Source organism: Mytilus edulis, chromosome 2, assembly GCF_963676685.1.
Source record: "Mytilus edulis chromosome 2, xbMytEdul2.2, whole genome shotgun sequence".
Taxonomy (NCBI): Eukaryota; Metazoa; Mollusca; class Bivalvia; order Mytilida; family Mytilidae; genus Mytilus; species Mytilus edulis.
The window spans coordinates 72,003,189-72,027,545 of record NC_092345.1 but is presented as its reverse complement, the minus strand read 5'-3'; the positions used below and the strand labels follow the sequence as shown (position 1 = coordinate 72,027,545).

Below are 24,357 nucleotides of genomic sequence, written 5' to 3'. Positions count from 1 at the left end.
CATGGTCTTTAAGCCTGTTGTGTTTAAAAGTGCTCAAACATTATAACTTATCAATGTCAAGCTGCTGACCCAATATAAAGCCATTCTGTTCAGTTGAACCTCAGAAAGGTGAGACAAAAAAAGTTGTTAAACTAATAGGATTGAAAGACAAGGTGAATACAATAAATGTTCACTCCTAGAGAGGGGTATTACATACATTAAAGAAGAAATAAATGTTGACTGGTTTACATACATAACATGCTGTAAATATGATTCTTCTTAAAACAGTAATTTGCTTTTGTTCCAAGAACTAAAAAAATACTTGCTATTAATGTTGACAAAATTTTTGTTGATAAATGATTTAAATGTTAAATGTGATATATTCTAAAAAATATATACTAATCATAACACTTAGAACGGTTTGCATTTTTTCATATATTTTTTTTATGCAATTTGTAGTAATTCAAAGATTTGTGATCTAAAAGAAATTAGAAATGGTTTGTATTTTGAACTTTTATGCCGTCTTCTGCAAATGCAACTAATATTGTATACAACCTGTTTATTAAAATGAAAAAGTCATTGCTTTTTTCTATGTCCTACAAAATAGAAGCAATTAGGTCCATATACACTGTCACAACACTGCCAGTGATGAGCAGAAATGCATACATGTAGATGGTCTAAGTATAAACAGCTTATAGTAATGGCCCATCATGGCATAATTATGTCACTTTGTGATAATTGTCATAGCTATCCTTTATTGCACTGCTTCCATGGTAAATATTAATATATACAACACATCAACTCTCTTCTTTTAACTGACAATAAAGGAAAGAACAACATCAGAACCAGTTTCCTTGATCAAAATTATCCACAGAATAATCTTTAAATGGAGGTCTTATCTGGTGTGGTGGGTATGGTCTATAAAAACCCTGTGGTCTATTATGACCCTGTGGTGCATGGTGACCTTGTAATTGTGGTCTATTATGACCCTGTGGTGCATGGTGACCTTGTAATGGTGGTCTATTATGACCCTGTGGTGCATGGTGACCTTGTAATGGTGGTCTATTATGACCCTGTGGTGCATGGTGACCTTGTAATTGTGGTCTATTATGACCCTGTGGTGCATGGTGACCTTGTAATTGTGGTCTATTATGACCCTGTGGTGCATGGTGACCTTGTAATTGTGGTCTATTATGACCCTGTGGTGCATGGTGACCTTGTAATTGTGGTCTATTATGACCCTGTGGTGCATGATGACCTTGTAATTGTGGTCTATTATGACCCTGTGGTGCATGGTGACCTTGTAATGGTGGTCTATTGATGTGTGTTGGAGGTGGGGGTTGAGAGTTGTGATAAGGTGTCTGCCTGTAACCTGTCGAATCATAGTGACCTTCACCTTGTAAATTTTGTATGTAATTAGGGCTGGTGTTGTAGTTTGAGTCAGAATACATATTATTTTGAGTCATAGCTTTAACAGATTCAATGTCTGAAATTCGTAAGATTTTTGAATGAGGTGTATCATAATTGTCCTGATAATTAGTCGTTGATGGTCTTTTCAATCCAATATTTTCTTGAGTAGAAAAATGATTATAATCTTCATCCACATGATATTGAGATGGCTGCTCCTTCTTCATGGTTTGCTCTTCTTTGACAGTAGCCTGACTAACCTGTCCAACACTCATTGTATGCGGACAAGCAAATTTATCCCTCACTGAATTCTCCTGTTTAATTGTACAATGGTTAACAGAACAAGCACTAGTCCCTATTTCCTGCTTCACACTATACAAAGTACATTCTGATTCATCTCTTGTATCTTCCTTTTTATTTTGAATAGACGCTGTCTTCAAACCTTCTTGGGCATTATTTGGCCTACAATTTCCTTGAAATTGGTGTACAGGAGCTATTTTTGGATATTCTAGAAAATAATCTCCAGAAACTCCAATACCTTTCATGTTGCTGTCCTCTCCAAGGACAACTTGACTTACGACGAGACAATTCTTGTTGTCTGCTATCATCTCTTTAACTAAAACATTATCATACACTTTTGTAATCTTTCTTATCTTCTTCATCTCATGACGCTCAAAATCATAGAATGCTATATCCCTTTTGCTGATCATATGTTCATTCAAAGTCTTTTGAACAGCCTCCTCAAAATGTATTTTGAATCCTGGAGGTCGAATGGGTAAATTCTTTCTGTTCATAAAGGTCATTTCCTTCTCTTGTATTTGCCCTGACTGATCAAAACTTTCTCTTCCTGAAAATTAAACAAGAATTCTGTGAGCATTGCATGGCAATACATAGTCCCCTACCAGTTAAAAATAAAGTGTATATAATAGAATGAAATTCTAACTTGATCAATAACTTGTCATGGTGTAATTTGTAAACTTCATAAAATAATAATCAAACCGACCACTAAATTCATCAAACAAATTACTAATACCCCAGTCCCACTAGGCCTCGATTGCACTACGATCTGTGAAAAAAATGCAAATTTTAATGATCGTAGTACAATCGTGTAGATCGCAGTAAGGTTATATCATGGTCGTGGTGAGGTCTTCAAGATCGTGATGAGCGTGGCAAACTTTGAACATGTTCAAAACAATCAGGGTGCAGTCGTGGCGAAATCAGGTCGTAGTAGAAGTGTAGTAAGAGCGCACTAAGATCGTAGTAAGATCGCAAAGGTCGCTGTACCATCGTAGTGAGAGCGTAGTAAAAGCATGATTCTAATCTAATATGATCTCATTCATTGTGTCATTGCGACGTTATTACGACCTCACTACGACCATCACGTTTTCACCGCGACCAAACTACGCTTCCACTACGACTATACCACGCTGTTCACGACCATAGTACGATTCTATCACGCTCTTCTTACGACCTGAGTACGTTCATACTACAACCATTATTCTCATTTTCATTTTCCCATAAAATATATTAATTCTCTCCAGGTTTTGTTTGTCTGTATGTAACTGGGACCTTCTTGTCCATTTTCTCTAATGGCTCAACCATGCCTCTTGTTTTCATATAGATTAGACCGTTGGTTTTCCCATTTGAATGGTTTAATTGATCTTCCTCTAAGTTCAGTATTTTTGTGATTTTACTTTTTAACACTAGTAATTTTGGGGGCCTTTTATATCTTGCTGTTTGGTGTAAGCCAAAGCTCCGTGTTGAAGGCCATATCTTGGCCTATAATTGTTACTTTTAAAAATTGTTACTTGGATTGAGAGTTGTCTCATTGGCACTCATACCACATCTTCCTATATCTATTGACACATCTGTTTCATATCTGCTATCGTTCACTAAAATATCCTCATTTCAGCTTTATGGACCAGCAATAGTGTGTAATTTAGGAGGTCGGATTGGTCGGTCCGACATCTCTACTTGATCAAGATTCGTTACTATCAGAGCTCCATTTGCCACTACATCAACCCTAACACCACGCCCATGTGTTCTAGTAGATTTTGGTGACATGACTGTATTTTTTTGGAGAAATCTACGTATCAATCAGAAATAGAACTGAAGGAATGATACTGTATTGATATGGAACACAATGTTGACGTTATTGCTGAGAGCGTAGTAAGATCGCGGTTTGAATGTAGTGTAATCGTGGGAAGAACGTGCTATAATCGCAGTAGAAGCTTGGTAAGATCGTGTTGCAATCGGATAATTCGTGGTATGGTCGTAGTGAGAACGGGATGAGCGTAGAAAGATCTTGATAAGCGTAATAAGGTCGCAGAATAAGCGCGGTGAGAACGTGTTATAATCATAGCGGGATCGTTGTAGAAGCGTAATGAGGACGTAGTAGCATCGTAAAAGCAACGAAAATTTACATTTTCTTGCCGCTCATACCGCGACCTCACCACGATCTGAATTTAATTTAGATCACAGTGAGCGTGGTGTGATAGTGGTCTAGTGGGACTGGGGCTTAAAGAAAAGGAAAAAAATCCAAAATATCATTTATCTAATACAACGTCTTTAACAAATCTTTTAAACAAGAGTGCACATGCTGAAATGTCTCGCCTTCTTTACTAATCATTGATATTATTGTTGATAGTCCTTAATATAAAGCTTTACTACAACTATCACATAAACTTAAAATGATCCAAAAAAATAAGGTCAATGTCATATAAACCAAACAAGAAATACATGTACACCTTAAAATCTGACATTCAATACACTAAATATAGTTGATTGATTGCTAATAGATTCTAAGAAACAGACTTAACCAAGAAACCTAAACATTGACCAATGAACCATGAAGATAAGGTCAAGGTCAGATGAACTATGCCAGGCAGATCTGTACAGCTTACAGTAAATGAGTTCTTACATACAACAAACATAGTTGACCTATTGCTCATAGTTTAAGAAAAACAGACCAAAACACAACCAGATGCTCCGCAGGGCACAGCTTTATACAATCGCAAAGTTTGAACCCTGAACAGTTGGGGCAAGTATGGACACAACATTCAAGCTTGATACAGCTCTGAATTCGGATTGTGATTATATAGTTGGACCCCGATTTGGGGCCTATAATCAAAAATCTAAATACATGTTTAGATTCAGCATATCAAAGAACCCCAAGAATTCAATTTTTGTTGAAATCAAACTAAGTTTAATTTTGGACCCTTTGGACCTTAATGTAGACCAATTTGAAAACGGGACCAAAAATTAAGAATCTGCATACACAGATAGATTTGGCATATCAAAGAACCCCAATTATTCAATTTTTTATGAAATAAAACAAAGTTTTATTTTGGACTCTTTGGGCCCCTAATTCCTAAACTGTTTGGACCAAAACTCCCAAAACCAGTCCCAACCTTCCTTTAATGGTCATAAACCTTGTGTTTAAATTTCATAAATTTCTATTAACTTATATTTAAGTTATTGTGCGAAAACCAAGAAAAATGCTTATTTGGGCCCTTTTTTGGCCCCTTATCCTAAACTGTTGGGACCAAAACTCCCAAAATCAATCCCAACCTTCCTTTTGTGTTCATAAACCTTGTGTTTAAATTTCATAAATTTCTATTAACTTATACTTAAGTTATTGTGCGAAAACCAAGAAAAATGCTTATTTGGGCCCTTTTTTGGCCCCTTATCCTAAACTGTTGGGACCAAAACTCCCAAAATCAATCCCAACCTGCCTTTTGTGGTCATAAACCTTGTGTTTAAATTTCATAGATTTCTATTTACTTAAACTAAAGTTGTAGTGCAACCAGGTGCTCCGCAGGGCGCAGCTTTATATGACCGCAGAGGTCGAACCCTGAACAGTTGGGCCAAGTATGGACAAAACATTCAAGCGTGATACAGCTCTGAATTTGGATTGTGATCAAATTTTTGACATTACATGGGTTTTATACACAAAACAAATGTCAAGATTTTACAAATCAATTAAAGATTTCTTCTTCAAACTTATTTAAATCTAAAATTAAATAGTTGACACAGCATAGGTTTCTGACACAGAATGAATGTGGTCTAATGAACTTTTTTTTGCCTTTGAGCAATTCACTATGCTGTTGAATATTAATCCTCTCAAAAAAATGTTTTAAGAAATTTTCTTTTTATTTATGAAATCTGAAATGAGAAAAATTTACCCCCCCCCCCCCCCCCATTTTTTTCACATCCCCGTTTCCCTTTTTCCAAAACTGATATCAATTCAGATTTCTAATGGAGTTTGCAACAATAACTACTCTTTTAAATACATCATAAAATATTAAAATGTAAAATAAAGTGCTCGTTATCACTGAATGGTAAAGATTGGTTGGTAGTAAAAGTGAATATACATTGTTCATTGTATAAAACAATAAAAAAAATTTCATCAGCAACATTTGATATTGGCAAATTTCCAATGAAGTTATTTACATAAAGTTATTGGCAAATAAAAATAGAAAATGACATCATAGTCATGTCTGGCAAATGTCCAACATAAATTATCTAAAAACATTTTAGATAAGATAAGGAAAAAAAGCTTCATCAGCAACATTTTATATTGGCAAATTTCCAATGAAGTTATTTACATAAAGTTATTGGCAAATAAAAATAGAAAATGACATCATAGTCATGTCTGGCAAATTTCAAACATATATTATCAACTGCTATTCTATAAAAAGAAAGATAACTCCAATTGAAAATCAATTGCTATTGCACAATATTGTGCAATTAGATATTTCTTGCTATTGTGCAATACTGTGCAATTGAAAATTTCTTGCTATTGCACAATACTTGATATGGAATCCTGATTTGGACCAACTTGAAAACTGGACCCATAATCAAAAATCAAAGTACATATTTAGATAAAGCATATCAAATAAGCCCAAGAATTTTATTTTTGTTAAAATCAAACTTAGTTTAATTTTGAACCCTTTGGACCTTAATGTAGACCAATTTGAAAACTGGACCAAAAATTAAGAATCTACATATACAGTTAGATTTGGCATATCAAAGAACCCATTTATTCAATTTTTGATGAAATCAAACAAAGTTTAATTTTGGACCCCCATTTGGACCAACTTGAAAACTAGGCCAAGAAATCAAACAAAGTTCAATTTTGGACCCTTTGGGCCCCTTATTCCTAAACTGTTAGGACCAAAACTCCCAAAATCAAACCCAACCTTCCTTTTATGGTCATAAACCTTGTGTTTAATTTCATAGATTTCTATTTACTTATACTAAAGTTATGGTGCAAAAACCAAAAATAATGCTTATTTGGGCCCCTTTTTGGCCCCTAGTTCATAAACTGTTGTGACCTCAACTCCAAAAATCAATCCCAACCTTCCTTTTGTGGTCATAAACCTTGTGTTAAAATTTCATTGATTTCTATTTACTTATACTAAAGTTATTGTGCGAAAACCAAGAGTAATGCTTATTTAGGCCCTTTTTTGGCCCTTATTTCCTAAACTGTTGGAACCAAAACTCCCAAAATCAATCCCAGCCTTCCTTTTGTGGTCATAAACCTTGTGTCAAAATTTCATAGATTTCTATTCACTTAAACTAAAGTTATAGTGCGAAAACCAAGAAAAATGCTTATTTGGGCCCTTTTTGGCCCCTTATTCCTAAAATGTTGGGACCAAAACTCCCAAAATCAATCCCAACCTTCCTTTTGTGGTCATAAACCTTGTGTTAAAATTTCATTGATTTCTATTCACTTTTACTAAAGTTAGAGTGCGAAAACTAAAAGTATTCGGACGATGACGACGACGACGACAACGTGATAGCAATATACGACCAAAAAATTTAAATTTTTGCGGTCGTATAAAAAGTGTTTGCAGAACATGAATAAAAAAAAATAATTAAAAAATTGTGACAAGAATACCAAATTTGTACATTCCAAGTGTAACGGTATATTAACATGTATTTTTTATTAAATTATCTTAATTCACCTAAAATATCCAGTAATATTTACTGCTGAAGCAAAATCAATCCAACGAGCAACAGCACAATGATAAGAGACGTAATTTCGATTGAATTTTCCAAGGACCCTTTACATCATTATCCGGAAACGAAGTGTGTTATAACATCGTCAAATCTGAAATTGATTTTGTCAAGTCATTGGGCATTTATTTTCACACAAGATTGTATGTAACATTATGCACATAGGAAAAATAATAGACCCCCGGCGCAATCTCTTTGAAAATTGTATTTTCCTTTTTGTAACAAGACGAAACAAGTCTACAAATTATGTTTGCTAACATCCCGTTGGAAACAAAAACAATGTTTAGACCTAGTATTTCGTATGTTTCACGTATGACCGGAAATGATTAGAACTTAACGACAAAAACAATTTTAATAAAAAAAAGGAAATAACTGGACTTCTGTTTCGTGTGAAATGTAACGCATAACCATGATAACGATAACGTCATTTTCTAACTTAATAATTACGAAGAACAAAACTAGAATGTCAATCATCTCTGATTTACCTGTTCATATTTGCATATTGATATAAAGAATTCTGTTACAACAAAGCAGATTACATCATCTAAAATTTGCGTTACGAAATCGGAAACGAAAGTAACGCCAGTGTTCTTACACCTGCTACAGAAATACTTATAGTTCTCTGCATTTTCTTCCGACTATTCTTATTGGTCGATGTTCTTTATTATTTGAAAGCAAAAGTTACGAATTTGCCAGTGACGATTATCTATAAATCAGTCAGCATTTTGCACTTCGGAAGCAAAAAGTAACGCGAGAAACGACACAAAAATACGGTCGTATAATCTTTGAAATTTGTTAATTTCAATTTTTTTTCTAGGGAAGAGTAGCATACACTTGTATGTTGATAAAAATAAAGGCATCTTTAGATGTAGTTACAACTTTTCTTACAGAAATACACATTTTTATCACTTTTCTATCGTTATAGGAAACGAGCCCAATAGCAAATTATGGTCCATATACCAAATATAAAGTTATTCTATAACTCATAATCATGATAATAAGTGAGTATTTTAAATGACAAAAACTTGAAGATTCTGAACACAAAAGGTGGTCAAGAACAATGGTTATATGACAGACAGAAACTTTATATCAAAAGGCATCTGAATACCATACTAGCTGTATAGGTACATGTATGAAGCATTCAGGTGTTCCACCTTTTGAAGCTTTATACAAACAGTTCACCATAGCCGTAGGATTGTAGTCCCTACATGTATGTGTCACATTCTCTTCTATTTGTTTTAAATGGTAGGATTGATTCAGTTATTCTACAAGAAGTTTCCTGTTAATATTCACATTCAATATAGTTTTTTATTCTCAGACTTACTTAGCTTTTCATGTTTTTCTATTTCTAATTCCACTATTTCTCTAGTCATATTTTCTGATTTTTTTCTTTGTCTTTTTATCAATAAAGTCCAACATGTCTGTGAAAGGTATTCCAGAGATTTCTCTGCAGCCAATGTCCTTACTTTTTGTTTCTGGTCAGATGATGCTGTTGCTGTTTTGTGTCCTTCAATGGCTACAGTACATGTGAACTCTATCATCAAAGAAGATGCATGATATTAGTGTTTTTGTATATAAATTTGAGAGTGGAAATGTTTATACATAAAATGCAAAGGGTGAAATTTATCCTGAATGAATCTGGACCATCAATGAAAATGAAAAAAAAAGGATTATACATTGTATCTATAATACTAAAATAATGAGGTCCAATTTGTCAGCCGTCATCGGGTAAAAACGACAAATCAAAGAATTCAACTCTATATATAACTAATATAGGACAATGGTGTAGATTAAAAATTACACCACTCCAGACCCTTTTGTTTTCCACATAATTAATATTGCCAATAATTAACAAGTTCCAGGTCTAATCCGATACCGATACCAATAGTATATTCACCTGTTAGCTATTACCTTATCTACAGGTACGTTCCGCATTTGACAGGCGCACCACCAAACGATGTATTAAAGATTTTGCTATATACACGGGTCATAATCAAAGGGCTGACACTTCTAAATTCAATCATTGTCTAATTGTTCCCTATTGTAGCTTTATTCAGCAATCAGCAAGACTTTAGACAATGCTGTTGATTAAAAAATATCCCATTCCTGGATAGTCTGGACCTTTTGTTTTCCAAATAATTAATATTTCAAGTCCAATAATTGATAAGTTCCAGGTCAACGGGTTCAAACAGAAAGATTTGAAAGCAGAGAAAACTGTGTATCTTTATCAGATGACAATACCAATTACTAAAATAAGGCTTAGGCATAGTTATATACTTTAATTCAGTCACGGACCCGCAATATCACGGGTGTGTACTTGTAGTATACAACAATACACATTCCTCAGCAAAAGTACATGATACAATACATGTAAGCCTTTCGTCCTAAGAATATTTTAATGTTGGCACATTTACTAACATTGAGGTCCTTAATAATGAATTAATACCTGCATTTACCTAAAAATGTATGGCTCTAGTTATTAATTCTAACAGTTAAACATCCTGTCAGACTCAGTACTTCCATTTTGGCATTATACAAGGTCATGTTTTCCAAGACTGTTAAGGATGTACATTTTGTATTTACACTAAATCAATTGGATGTGAACTGATTGACATTTTTTCCTTGTATACATGTTTTTTTATAGTTGTTTTTGTCTTGGTAATTGCAGGTACTCCAAAATTGGTACTTCGTGTCTCTAGTGTTTATACTGGTTGTTTATTTTGCTATTGATTTTTAGAATTTGTTCAATTTTATTGTGCTGTTATACTAGTCCCAGGTTATGCACACACAAGGTTTTTTAACCCTAGAAGACTCTGTTACACATGTGTCTGTCTCATCTCACTTTTCAGTAGTCTGTACTAATTCAGTGGTTGTTGTTTGTACAATGTATATCATATTTATTTTTGTCTTGTACATAAATCAGACTGTCCTTTTCCTAATCAAATTGTTTTACATTTCATTATATCTGGGCCTTTATTACTAGCTATGTGGTAAGGGATTTGCTCATTGTAGAAGGCTTTATGGTGAACTATAGTCGCTAACATATGCATGATCATGATATGATTTACATTTTGTTAATTCATATGGAATTCTGTGTGACTTTGGTTTTATTATTATTTCAATCATTCTACATAAAAAGTATTTACTTACCACCATTTTCAAAACCAAAGTCCATTTGATACATCATACCACTGTACAATGAACTAGACTGAAGTACTGCCATAGGTGCTGCTTCTGAGTGACTAGCACCCATAGTCCTAACAATGATAAACTTTGACAAATCCCTTTCTGTTCTTCGCTTGTCACCTAAACCTTTAAGGTTGTCTTCATGAAAATCTTCCCCACTTAAAAACTCTTCCATAGCATTAACAGGATTCAAAATTTCAAGAAATGGTGTATTGGAGGTTTCCAAGTTAAGTTCATTCACTTCTGTCTGTACAACTCTGCAGTAGGGTTTCACTAGTTTTAGATATGCATCACCAACAGCTGAATTTTGAGCTTCTTTTTTATCTTGACCAGAACCAACACCTACATTTACTCCAAGAATCCTAAAGCGACATTCACAGAGACCAGAGTCAAAAGAGTTAAACAATTTTTCGCTACTGTATTTAAATTGATACAATGCTAACTGAATCAACTCAAATTGAGTTTTTAACTTCCAATACCTACGGAATATATAAAATAGTATTTTGTGAGATATATCAGAGAACTGTATTTCTAATTTGCTTTGTTCCCTTTTAGCCATTCTTCTTAAAACTATCTGAAAGTAAAAAGTTATAAATATGTTTAAAAACAGAGCAAATAACATAACTAGAGGCTCTCAAGAGCCTGTGTCGCTCACCTGTTATGCCCATAGTTTTAGAAAAGAAGATTTTTGTACAAGTTATATATAAGTTATAGTATTCAAGATAATAACCAAAAACTGCAAAATTTCCTTAAAATTACCAATTTTAGGGCAGCAACCCAACAACGGGTTGTAGGATTCATCTGAAAATTTGTGAGGGGATAGATCTTATTCTGATGGACATTTACATCTTAAAAGATTTGCCCTAAATGTCTTAGTTTCAAAGATATAAAGCCAAAACTGCATTTTACCACTATGTTCTAATTTTAGCCATGTCGGCCATTTTGTTTGGTAGGTGGGGTCATCGGACACATTTTTTAAACTATATACCACAATAATGGTTGTGGCCAAGTAAGTTCAAATTTGGCCCAGTAGTTTCAGAGAGGAAGATTTTTGTACAAGTTACAACCAGATGCTCCGCAGGGCGCAGCTTTATACGACCGCAGAGGTTGAACCCTGAACGGTTGGGGCAAGTATGGACACAACATTCAAGCTGGATTCAGCTCTAAATTTGGATTGTGATTAAATAGTTGACACAGCATAGGTTTCTGACACAGAATGAATGTGGTCTAATGAACTTAAAAAAAAATGTTTGCCTTTGAGCAATTCACTATGCTGTTGAATATTAATCCTCTCAAAAAAATGTTTGAAGAAATTTTCTTTTTACTTATGAAATCTGAAATGAAAAAAATTGACCCTCCAATTTTTTTTTCACATCCCCCTTTCCCTTATTTCAAAACTGATCTCAATTCAAATTTTAATGAAGTTTGCAACAATAACTACTCATTTAAATACATCATAAAATATTAAAATGTAAAAAAAGTGCTTGTTATCACTGAATGGTAAAGATTGTTTTAATCTATCAGTTGGTAGTAAAAGTGAATATACATGTACATTGTATATTGTATAAAACAATGATTTAAGTTGATTCAACTACTATTCTGGACAAAGAAAGATAACTCCAATTGAAATCCAATTGGAATTTCTTGCTATTGCACAATATTGTGCAATTAGATATTTCTTGCTATTGCACAATATTGTGCAATTAGATATTTCTTGCTATTGTGCAATACTGTGCGATTGAAAATATTTGCTATTGCACAATACTGTGCAATTGAAGATTTCTTGCTATTGCACAATACTGTGCAATTGTAGATTTCTTGCTATTGCTGAATACTGTGCAATTGAAAAATTTCTTGCTATTGCACAATACTTAATATAATAATTTTGGATCCTGATTTGGACCAACTTCAAAACTGGGCCCATAATCAAAAATCTAAGTACATGTTTAGATTCAGCATATCAAAGAGGCCCAAGAATTCAATTTTTGTTAAAATCAAACTTAGTTTAATTTTGGACCCTTTGGACGTTAATGTAAACCAATTTTAAAACGGGACCAAAAATTAAGAATCTACATACACAGTTAGATTTGGCATATCAAAGAACCTCAATTATTCAATTTTTGATGAAATCAAACAAAGTTTAATTTTGGACCAACTTGAAAACTGGGCCAATAATAAAAAATCTAAGTACATTTTTAGATTCAGCATATCAAAGAACCCCAAGGATTCAATTTTTGTTAAAATCAAACTAAGTTTAATTTTGGACCCTTTGGACCTTAATGTAGACCAATTTGAAAACGGGACCAAAAATTAAGAATCTACATACACAGTTAGATTCGGCATATCAAAGAACCCCAATTATTCAATTTTTGATAAAATCAAACAAAGTTTAAATCTGGACCCTTTGGGCCCTTTATTCCTAAACGGTTGGGACCAAAACTCCCAAAATCAATACCAACCTTCCTTTTATGGTCATAAACCTTGTGTTTAAATTTCATAGATTTCTATTTACTTATACTAAAGTTATGGTGCGAAAACCAAGAAAAATGCTTATTTGGGTCCCTTTTTGGTCCCTAATTCCTAAACTGTTGGGACCTAAACTCCCAAAATCAATACCAACCTTCCTTTTGTTGTCATAAACATTGTGTTTAAATTTCATTGATTTCTATTTACTTAAACTAAAGTTATTGTGCGAAAACCAAGAATAATGCTTATTTGGGCCCTTTTTTGGCCCCTAATTCCTAAACTGTTGGAACCAAAACTCCCAAAATCAATCCCAACCTTTCTTTTGTGGTCATAAACCTTATGTCAAAATTTCATTGATTTCTATTTACTTAAACTAAAGTTATAGTGCGAAAACCAAGAAAATGCTTATTTGGGCCCTTTTTGGCCCCTAATTCCTAAAATGTTGGGACTAAAACTCCCAAAATCAATCCCAACCTTCCTTTTGTGGTCATAAACCTTGTGTTAAAATTTCATAGATTTCTATTCACTTTTACTAAAGTTAGAGTCCGAAAACTAAAAGTATTCGGACGACGACGACGACGACGCAGACGACGACGCCAACGTGATAGCAATATACGACGAAATTTTTTTCAAATTTTGTGGTCGTATAAAAAATGACGAAAAAGTTGTTAAAAATTGACTATAAAGGGTAATAACTCCTTTATAATGGGTCAACTGACCATTTTGGTCATGTTGACTTATTTGTAGGTCTTACTTTGCTGAACATTATTGCTGTTTACAGTTTATCTCTATGTATAATAGTATTCAAGATAATAACCAAAAACTGCAAAATTTCCTTAAAATTGCCAATTCAGTGGCAGCAACCCAACAACAGGTTGTCCGATTCATCTGAAAATTTCAGGGCAGATAAATCTTGACCTGATAAACAAATTTACCACATGGCCACAGACCACAATTAATTCCTCTATCAGTCTTTATAACCTTTTGCATCATTAAAAAAATTACACCATGCACTTTTGTCAAATTTTTTGTGTGTGAAATGTACAGTCCTAGTCCAAATATATATCCAAAATTCAGAAAGATTGTAGCAATCACTTTTACAAATTTAGCCAATACACATCCATACCCCTATTGACAAGTCAAGAGATGTTCCGAAAACTGTAAATATTACCTTTTTGCACTTGGCCTAATCACTCATTCCAAATCAAAATCAGTTAAAATACAACATCCAAAAATTTATTTCACCTCTCTTCTTTCATTTCCACCCAAAAAAATCTAAGAAATGAGTGAGGAAGGGAAAGAAAAAAAAAATAAGGAAAAATACACTCTAATTAAAAGGAACTATATTCGTGGACAACGAAAAGCGGGGTCATTAATTGTGGTCTTGGGCCACATGTCAGATTTGCTCTAAATGCTTTGGTTTTAAAGATATAAGCCAAAATATACATTTAACCCCTGTGTTCTATTTTTAGCCATGGCGGCCATCTTGGTTTGATGGCCAGGTCATCGGACACATTTTTTAAACTAGATACCCCAAGGATGATTGTGGCCAAGTTTGGTTAAATTTGGCCCAGTAGTTTCAGAGGAGAAGATTTTTGTAAAAGTTTATGGACGACAGACGACAGACGACAGACGACAGACGCCAAGTGATGAGAAAAGCTCACTTGACCTTTCAGGTCAGGTGAGCTAAAAATGGTCCTATTAATATTATAAATTCTTCACAAAAATCAATATGTTGATAGATCTGTCAAATGCTCAATGAAACTACTCAATACATCTACTTCCATGATCTGCATTCAACATGTTCAAACTAAATAAAGCTTCAGAGCTTTGTTTTCCCTTTTGCCGTTTTCTAAATCCTTTTTTGTACATGTAATTTGTAAGATGGAATGGTTTGCTGGGATAAACAAAGTTATTGCATGGGCGTTGGGTTCCCAAATCATCTATTGGAGCTTTAACATTTTCAGTAAGGTTAATTCATTTGAGGCCTTACAGATTATATAAGCATATATATATATCTGGATATATATCTTAAATGGTTTTTGCCAAAGTGAATCTATCTATCATTAGGTTTCTTTAAATTGGTATCTTTTTTTTCTTAGACTAGCAGAGTAGTAGAATACAGATCAACTTACTTTAATTTATCCTTTTTTTCTTAGACTAGCAGAGTAGTAGATTAAAGGTCAACTTACTTTAATTTACATTCAATATCGGTACTGACATGATTCATAACATAGATATCTTTTTTAAATTCTCTGAAGATATATATTTATAAATTGTAAAGAAACCAAGGTTCCAACTCTCTTAGACCATAATAGTGAACTTAGTTTGGGGTCAGCCACTAGGTCATTTGTAGGTTGAGCATTCCTGGTACAGATAAACAAAAATATGCACAAAATTTATTATAAGTTCCACAGTGTGCAATTGTCCAAATACCAGAAATTATTGGGTCAATAAAATTCAAATCCGCTGAGGCAAAGCCAAACTCAATATGAATTTAATTGACCCGATCAATTCCGTATTTAAAGAACAATAGACAACTTTCAAGTTCGATGCATTTCCGTCAAAAACTCGGGTTTTAGTGAACATCATTGGTGTGTTGAGGGGCATCCTCACTTCCGTTCCAAAAATGAGCAAGTGGTTGGAAAACGATTATGCTATTTTGTAGGAATTATTCGGCAAATTAAATTCTCATAATTGACAATCAGCACTGCTGTCATTAGGGAATCGTGAGTAAGTACAAATGTACTTACAAAACAAACATTGCCTAGTTTATCCTGCACAATGACGATCACTAAGACGCTTGATGAACCTTAATAGTGCAGGGATACAAGCAATCCCCTCTATCTGGTAAATGACGTCAGAAAGGCGTGCATAATTGAGGAGTTTTTTCCAGTGATGGATGAACTCGAAAGTGGTCTATTGTACACTGTGTAACCAATTTATCCTAATTTTGTTATATTACAAATGAGTATATTCAAATATATTTAATCTAAAAGTCAAACAAAAGGACTATGAAGCCACTCAAAACAAGAATGTGTCCATAGAATATGGATGCCCCACTTGCACAATCATTTTCTTTGTTCAGTGGACCGTGATATTGGTATAAAAACTCTAATTTGCCATTAAAATTAGAAAGATCATATCATAGGTAACATGTATACTAATTATATAAGTTTCAAGTTGATATGACTTCAACTTCATCAAAAACTACCTTGACCAAAAACATTATCCTGAAGTGGGACAGACGGAAGGACAGACGAACGAACAAACGGACGCAAAAGACCAGTAAACATAATGCCCCTCTACTATCATAGGTGGGGCATAAATATAGTTTTTTTTATTAGGTCAATGATATAAGGGAGATAATCCCATTTAATGTAATGAAAATATAGTACAGAAATTTATTGGGACAATATCAGCCAATCAAATTGTGAGATATTAGAGGGGGGCAGTATGGGGTCTAGCTGTTAACATGTTAACCCCACCTCCTTTTTGGTACAAACAGTTAACAACAAATTTAAAATACTGATAACAGTCAACACCAACTTTAAGGGTATACAGTACAGTTACAGGGGAGGTAATGACCTTGCTAACGTAAAATGTTATTTTCATGGACCCCTATTTTTTAAAACTACATTTGTTTCATTTTGCAGGGAGATTAAATGGACCAAATTTTATAAAACTGTAAATAGTGCAATTTTTTTTTTAATCTGATCAATATTAATATACAGCAAAACATGACGTTTTCTTTCTCAATTTATGATCAATTGATAAATATGAGTTATTTCTGAATAAAAAATGCATGCATTTTTAGGATAGTTATAAAATACAGAAATTACAAATTATTTAACAAAAAACAATTTGTGTTCATCTTTCAAAACAAAAAAGTTATGTCTTTCTTTTGAAAGGGAAAATACGGCAACAAATCCAAATTCTGAGCAAATATACAAAATTTTGACCTCATTTAACTCAAAAAGTAGCACATGAAGGTATATTTTTTATTACATATTTGATTTAATCAGGCAAAAAATAGCCTACATGGAAATTTATCAAACTTTAAATACGGGATCAAAACTGTATCGTATACAGACAGGGATATAACTCTATAGGGTTATTACAGGAAAATAACATACATTTGTTATTGTGGACTAAAAAATCAAAGAACTCTGATAACATATGTATGTAACATGTTTCAAAGGGACAATATATATACATCATTAGTTTAGTTAAAATGTATAAAAGCTCTATTGATATTACTTTTTTCCATATGTATACTTAACTATTTAAAGATATTACAGTTCATAGTTTGCCAATTTTGCATAGTACACCTATATGTTATTACAGAGAAAATATGCCTGTAATAACTAAAGGGTGTTATCACAGCTTCTCTTTATCACTTCAAAGCATTTGCTCAGACATACATCATGCTTAATTAGTAATTACAATGTAGTTTGATTTATTGTAAGAAATAATAACCAGAGCATGTAATGAGGTTCTGTGCAAGTTTCTCAGTAATTCCCAAGTGTCTTATTTTATAAGTTACATTTCTTTAATAACTGAGCCTTGTTATCACAGCTAAGTTTATCCCTTAATAGCCTCGACTCATTGATTTACCATGGTCAATCAGAAATGTATTAATCTAATTAAAAAATTAGTTATCAAGGCTATGCACTTAGTTTCTGCGCAAAGTCTCAAGAGTTCCCTAGAGCCCACTATAAATGAAATAATTTTACAAATAACAAGCGTATGTTATTACAGATTTGGAAAATCTAAGGAATAAAGAGTAGACAACTCATGAAAGTATCTGTAATAACACACGTAAGTTATTTTCTTGAATAACCCTATAGAGTTATATCTCTGACTGTCGTATGCCCTTAATATACCCTTTTCCCCAAAATCAAACCAAAAGCAATGAAAAGAGGAAATGCACACCTGCAATGTGTTCAGAACAACTGTACAAAGTCGCAAAATACCAAGCTCTTATAAAGCTAATCAAGTTTCAGATTACACACCTAAGTATGATATTTTTATGATGGACAGACAATTGAACGGACCCAATGGCAGACAAAGTGATTGACTCCAAGAAAAATGACTAAGTCATGAAGGGCCTCACCAGCTGAAGTCCAACTTTTCAGACATAAATAATCGATAATTCTTCATTGTATTGTTAATTATACGTTTTATTTCAATCAGTCAAAGCACACTTGGTGCGACGTAGGAAAGTGTGACAGACAGACAGATCTGATAGAGTGATTACTATAGGGCGCGACCAAAAGTCCAGAACTTCTGCTATTTTATTATAATTTAGGTTCATTTATTTGTTTCGTAGTATATTGTGATGTTCATTTTATATGAACTAGTACATATTTTGGTTCAGGAAACGATCATTTAACTTCTTTCCCCCACCAACTTTTTTTAAAGTTAAATGATTGCTTTCTTAGGAGTCAGCTTCAGCCCGCCTACTGGTGCAGTATTTTCACCCTGTGTTGAAGGCTCTTTTTTGTCGAGCATGCGACTTTTGTCACAAAAGCGAGACATAGCTATCCTACATTCCGTCGTTGGTTATGTGTCAGCGTCATTGATGTCGTCTACGAATATTCACTCTGAAAATGGGGGGAGGGGGGCATACATCTTATCGCTAATCCCAGCTGACCCGGTCGCTTGAACTTTTGACATCAACAACAATGACTTTTCCATTGTCAGTCAGGGGTACTACTTGTACAAGTGTATTTTATTTACTTGAAGAAGTAAAAAAAATATACACATATAAGTAAATTTGTAGGATATTTATACAAGTGAATTTTATTTACTTGTATAGGTAAAAAAAAATAGGCTTAGTTATGTACCTTAGGCATTCAGATTGTTTTACTTGTATAAGTAAAAAAATAATTCTTTCTTCTTTTCTTGAATTCTTAAGATTTCTATGTTCTAATTGAACTTTAAATTGTGTACCCTTTACAGATGTCTTTACTAATCATTTTTTCATGGACAATGAAAATCCCATTTGTCTGATATCTTCATAACACTGCTCATTTACAAGCCCCAAAGGAACAATTTTTGATTGCCTTGCGCAAATACCTAAGATCTTTGCTCAATCAGTTTCTTTGATGAATTAATTAGATGAAACATTGAACTTTAATGAAAAAATTTGAGCAAACCTGGGAAAAATCATAAAAGGCACGATTTTACATCTCAAAACTTGAGGATTTTTGTGGGATTGTAAGAAAAATTTACTTATACACATGTACAAGTGAATTTTTTAGAAAATTAAGGGGAGATTATTCAAACATTATTTATTTACTTATATATGTGTATGTTTTTTTTACTTCTTCAAGTAAATAAAATACACTTGTACAAGTGGTACCCCTGACTGATTGTGGTGTCAGATATTTTGTTTTATGATGTCAACATTTAACAGGAACCTGTGTGATATCCAGCAATGGCAGTCAAATAGCGATAAGGCCACACCAATTTAATTACTTGTTCTACGGATTTTTGGACTCAAAAATTTGGGGCGAGCGAGCGATTTGAAAATTTTAATAAAAAAATATTTAATTTGCAAATTTTTGAGGCGAAGCTTGAAAAGTAAAGGCGAGCGACTATATTTTTTTTTGTAAACATAAAATAGTAGGTTTTGACAATAATTAAACTTGATTTATAACTTGTACTTTGACATTTCTTTAATTTCTGAAGTATTTTTTCCCTATCTGTATCTGTATAGTACTGGAAATGAACTCAAAATACTGAGTAAAACTTATCCCTATACACCAAGAAATAATTAAATCTGGTCTATGTATGTGTGACTGACAATGAGACAATTCTCCATCCAAGTCATAATCAGTTTGGGGGCAACCCCTTAATGTTATACATATCCCTTTTACATGTTTTATGAGGGATCAATATAAGTTATAATATATTTGTTTGTACAAAAGGGCTCATATTTTCTCAAAGAACTATATATCTATCTAGTATTAAATGGTCAAAGCGTTTAATATTATTCAAAATAAGTGAACCCCTCTTTTAGAAAAAGTTTAAAATATGATGTAACTCTCCTCTTTTTGAGTACAAAAATCTAAGTTTTCAAAGGTTTTGTATAGAAGAACTATACAAATCCTCGGTATTTCTATTTTCTTTTCTACATCAGTAAAATGACCCCTTGTCTGAGGGAGGGTTGTTCTCAACCTGACAATAACAAACACAGGTCAAAGTACGGCCTTTTACACAGGGCTTTGATACAGACCAAACAGCAAGCTATAAAGGATCCCAAAATTATTAGCGTACACAATTCGAACAGGCAAACCAACGATCTAATTTATATATCCAAACGGGAAAAATTATACCAATGAACAACATCAACAAACGGTAACTGCTGAACGACAGGCCCCTGAATCAATCAGGACAGGTGCATAAACATGCAGCGGCTATAGATAGTTTTGTTTTGCCAGCATAATATAATTGCAGTTGAAGGCAAATCCTTCATGTGTTCTTTGTACTTTATTCTAACAACGAGCATTTTTTAATAGGGAATATAAGTAAGGGGGAAAGAAACCAATGTTGATATCTTTTTATAATATTTACAAAAAAAACGGTGCGGGAAATAGACATGATTACATTTCCGGATGCGGGAAGCGGGAATAAAAAAAAAATAAAAAAATTCTGTTTTGAAAAAAATAGGTGCGGGCGGGTCCGTCGAACAAGGAATCAAATTGGTGTGGCCTAAGGTGTATTGTCCCAGGGGATTTATCAGGTCAGGAATAACCACCAATTGGTGGATTATACCTCAATTGACGTATAATCCACCAATTGACATATAATGGTATAGACCAATTGGTGTATAATTCTTTGTTTTCCAGAACAAATTATTCCACCAAAATGGAGCATTGTTTTCTTAAAACCATATTATGGTATGAGAACTTGTCAACATTTCTTAGTTAAGTATAGTCACATAACATATATTGCATTTAAACAAAAATTGTATTTGCAGTTTCTTCTATTGTTTTACCTGTAATCACCTGTCAATGGACATCAATACTGTCTGCAGTCATGACGTGATCATGAGTACAACAGGTGAATGGAGCTCTTTGTTAATACTTAACTTTTATTATCAAAAGTCAATCATGGTCAATAGTACAAATGTTTCAACAAAAGAATTGTTGTACATATACATTCTCAAGAGATGCAGCAGGCTTTGACAAAACTGAAACTTTCGGAGGACTCAATAAGGGTCATAAAATGGGTTGCAAGTTGCAAAATCATGCTCCTATCTCACACTAGCATTTTATTACAAAAAAATTGCATTATACGTCAATTGGTCTATACCAATATACCTCAATAGACAACTTTTGAGTTCGATACATTTCCGTCAAAAACTCTGGTTTTAGTGAACGTCATTTGTGCATTTAGGGGCGTTGTTGTCACTTCCATTCCAATGTTGAGCGAGTGGTTGGAAAACTATAATTCTATATTGTACGAATTATACAACAAATTGAATTGTCAAAATTGACAATCAGCATTGATGTCATTTGGGAAATTGTTATTAAGTACCTACAGAACAACCATTATTTCTAGTTTATCCTGCACAATGACTATCACCAAGACGCTTGATGAACGTAAATAGTGCAGGGATACAGGCGACCCTCTATCTGGTAAATGACGTCATAAAGGCGCCTTAAATTGACGAGTTTTTTCTGGTGACGGATGAACTCGAAAGTGGTCTAATAGTGGATTATATGTCAATTTAGGTATAATCCACCAATTGGTGGTTATTCCTGACCTGTTTATGGTCAAATCTAGGGCATCTTAATTAAATTTTTTTTTGATAGCATTTTAAATTTGTCAATATGATGTTTTTATCGAGCTTTTTTAAATAATAAATATAAAGTATGGGTCACCTAGACCAGAGACATATATATACAGGTGCTGATTTGACCATAAATTCACTAGGGACTATACCCTCCACCTTTTTCAAAATCCGTTGTCATAAATGAAGTAGGACATGAAAAAGTTTCATGCGATGCGCTTGCAGATATAATTGTGGATTAAGGACACATAAATGTCATCTCGACTGTGTCATTTACTTGATATAAATATTATATTTACACAGTTGAACGGCAAACGATTTAATGGCTTCTAAGTTCAAGACATTGGTCACGTGATAAAAGGTCAGAGTTTACGATTTTTTTGAAAACGTGCATGCCTCGTGGTTTTTGGACTCGTATCGTCTTATTTGAACTCGTACATTAATAAAAACCAAAGTGTTCAATTCTAGATTGAATAAGCTTTCTTATTTTATATAAATATAATAAAAAAGTATTGTTAAAATGTTATAAATTCACGAGTGAAGTGAAACTTTTTTTCTGAAAATTTGCGTAGGTCCACGGAAATTCCGTAATAAATCCTTAAATAGGTTTGGTAACGTGTTGAGGGGTATAAAATATGAAGTAAAACCATTTTTTGCTCAAACTATTTCAATATCAGATCACAAAAACCCCGGATACGCAATTGTGTCAGTTTATTCGTGGCGAAGCGGAGATCAAAGGGAGATAACTCGGTACGCGCATCGTATGATATTGCAAGTTCACAACAGTAAATTTGAGTAAAATTAATGATTGCAGATCTATTTCGACGAGTTCTTGAATACCTTTCAATATTCTATGTTCCTCTACTGTTGTAACATTAAAATAGCCATGGAAAGGTTGAATATGACATTTTTATTCAAGTTCTTACAGGTTTTTGAACACTTCCATAGAAGACAATTACATTTTTTTGTACCTACATTTTTATAACAGACTGACTTTTTCTTGACAAAATACTTGGACTTATTGTATATATATATTCTCAAACACCCTTTTGGTAGATAGAAGGATACAAGATGGGTTTATCAGTCATTTGTCAGAAGAACCTGTGTTACAATAGATGCAGAAGCAGGAGATTACATTTAAACAAAAATATGGAAAAAGGGAAATAGTCTTCAAAATTGTGAGCATTTAATACCATAGATTGAAAATAAAATCAATCTGCAGTGGCCAGAAGTACATGTACAATTTTTGTTTTATTATAGCTGCTTTAAGATACAGTTGCAGATCTCAGGGAGTCTGGTGATTGGAACCTCATCTTTATGAAAGATTAATGTATTTGAATGGGATCATGCATATAGTTGGAACCACCTTTTTATCCTTGTTATTATGGTTGAGAATACCACCACTTATGTTTTAAATTTTCTGGATTCACCCTGAGATAAGAAACTACATAAGTTGTACAAGTTCTGTTGCTTGTCTTAATCTGACAAGAGAAAAAAAATCTGAACATTCAAATCAAATTCAAAGACCCAGAAAGGGATTTAAAACATAATAATCAACACAAAGATAACTGAACAAAAGCAGCATTGCAATCTGCTATCCTGCAGTTATCATAAATCCTATTATATGTAATATTTGAAGTTTTGCTTTATATTTTTTCTTCTTTCTTATATTTGAATTCAAAAGTCCTGCAACCAACTAACCAACTGTAAGTCCTTTCAATTAAATTATTGATTGGATGATAACCTAAGCTGACCAGTAAATAAAAATTGAAAATGCTTTGATGAAACAAAATAGTGGTATGATGTCATTAGATATACTGAATGACTTTAAATTTAATCCAAATTCATATTTACCTGCTCTAAAATGCAGTCAATTGGACTACAAAAACCTGAGACTATACTTCAATGTATAACATAGAGATTGTGGTCACCTCCCATGTTATAGTAGTCTCAGACAAAAACAAAACTGACTTAAAAACAGTATGTTTAGAATTTTATTGAAAAAGGACAACAATGGGAAATTTATTATTCTGTTATATCAGAAATAATCTCATAGTATCAAAGCAGAATGTCAGTTCTTTTAATTGAGATAACCAGTTTAATCACATTATTTATTTTTATAAAAAAACTCATATTATCTGGATTTACAATCATTGACTGAGCTTGTCATCAACTCACTGACTTTAAATGCTTTTAAAAGTTAACCTGTCAATACTAAAATAAAGAAATGTGGTTAAGACAATATACTTTATTCCAATTAAACACTGTTATAGGGCATATGAAGAGCAAAGTAATGTACATGTATTACAATGATTTATATATATGTATATATAATGGAACAATTATGTTGATATTAATCAGATAAATATGAAGATAACCAACTTCATTCTTAGATTTTTAACCACAGCCAGTGCAGAGCCACACATGTATTTGAAAAGGCATATAACAATTATATCTTCAATTAACTGGCAAATATTCCCAAAGGCCCAATTAAA

At 33.2% G+C, this 24,357-nt stretch overlaps 1 protein-coding gene across 1 annotated transcript in view; it reads right to left on the bottom strand.

The window, feature by feature from the left end:
- Positions 1-477: 477 nt before the first annotated feature.
- The window catches only part of LOC139512852 (uncharacterized), a 25,574-nt gene continuing 1,694 nt past the window's right edge, over positions 478-24,357 (bottom strand). The window contains exons 2-4 of the mRNA XM_071300782.1: positions 10,558-11,167; positions 8,732-8,941; positions 478-2,233 (exon numbers count right to left, since the gene is read on the bottom strand). Coding sequence (XP_071156883.1) covers positions 819-2,233; positions 8,732-8,941; positions 10,558-11,152 — 2,220 coding nt within the window. The 5' untranslated portion in view covers positions 11,153-11,167 and the 3' untranslated portion in view covers positions 478-818. The remainder of the gene's footprint in view (positions 2,234-8,731; positions 8,942-10,557; positions 11,168-24,357) is intronic.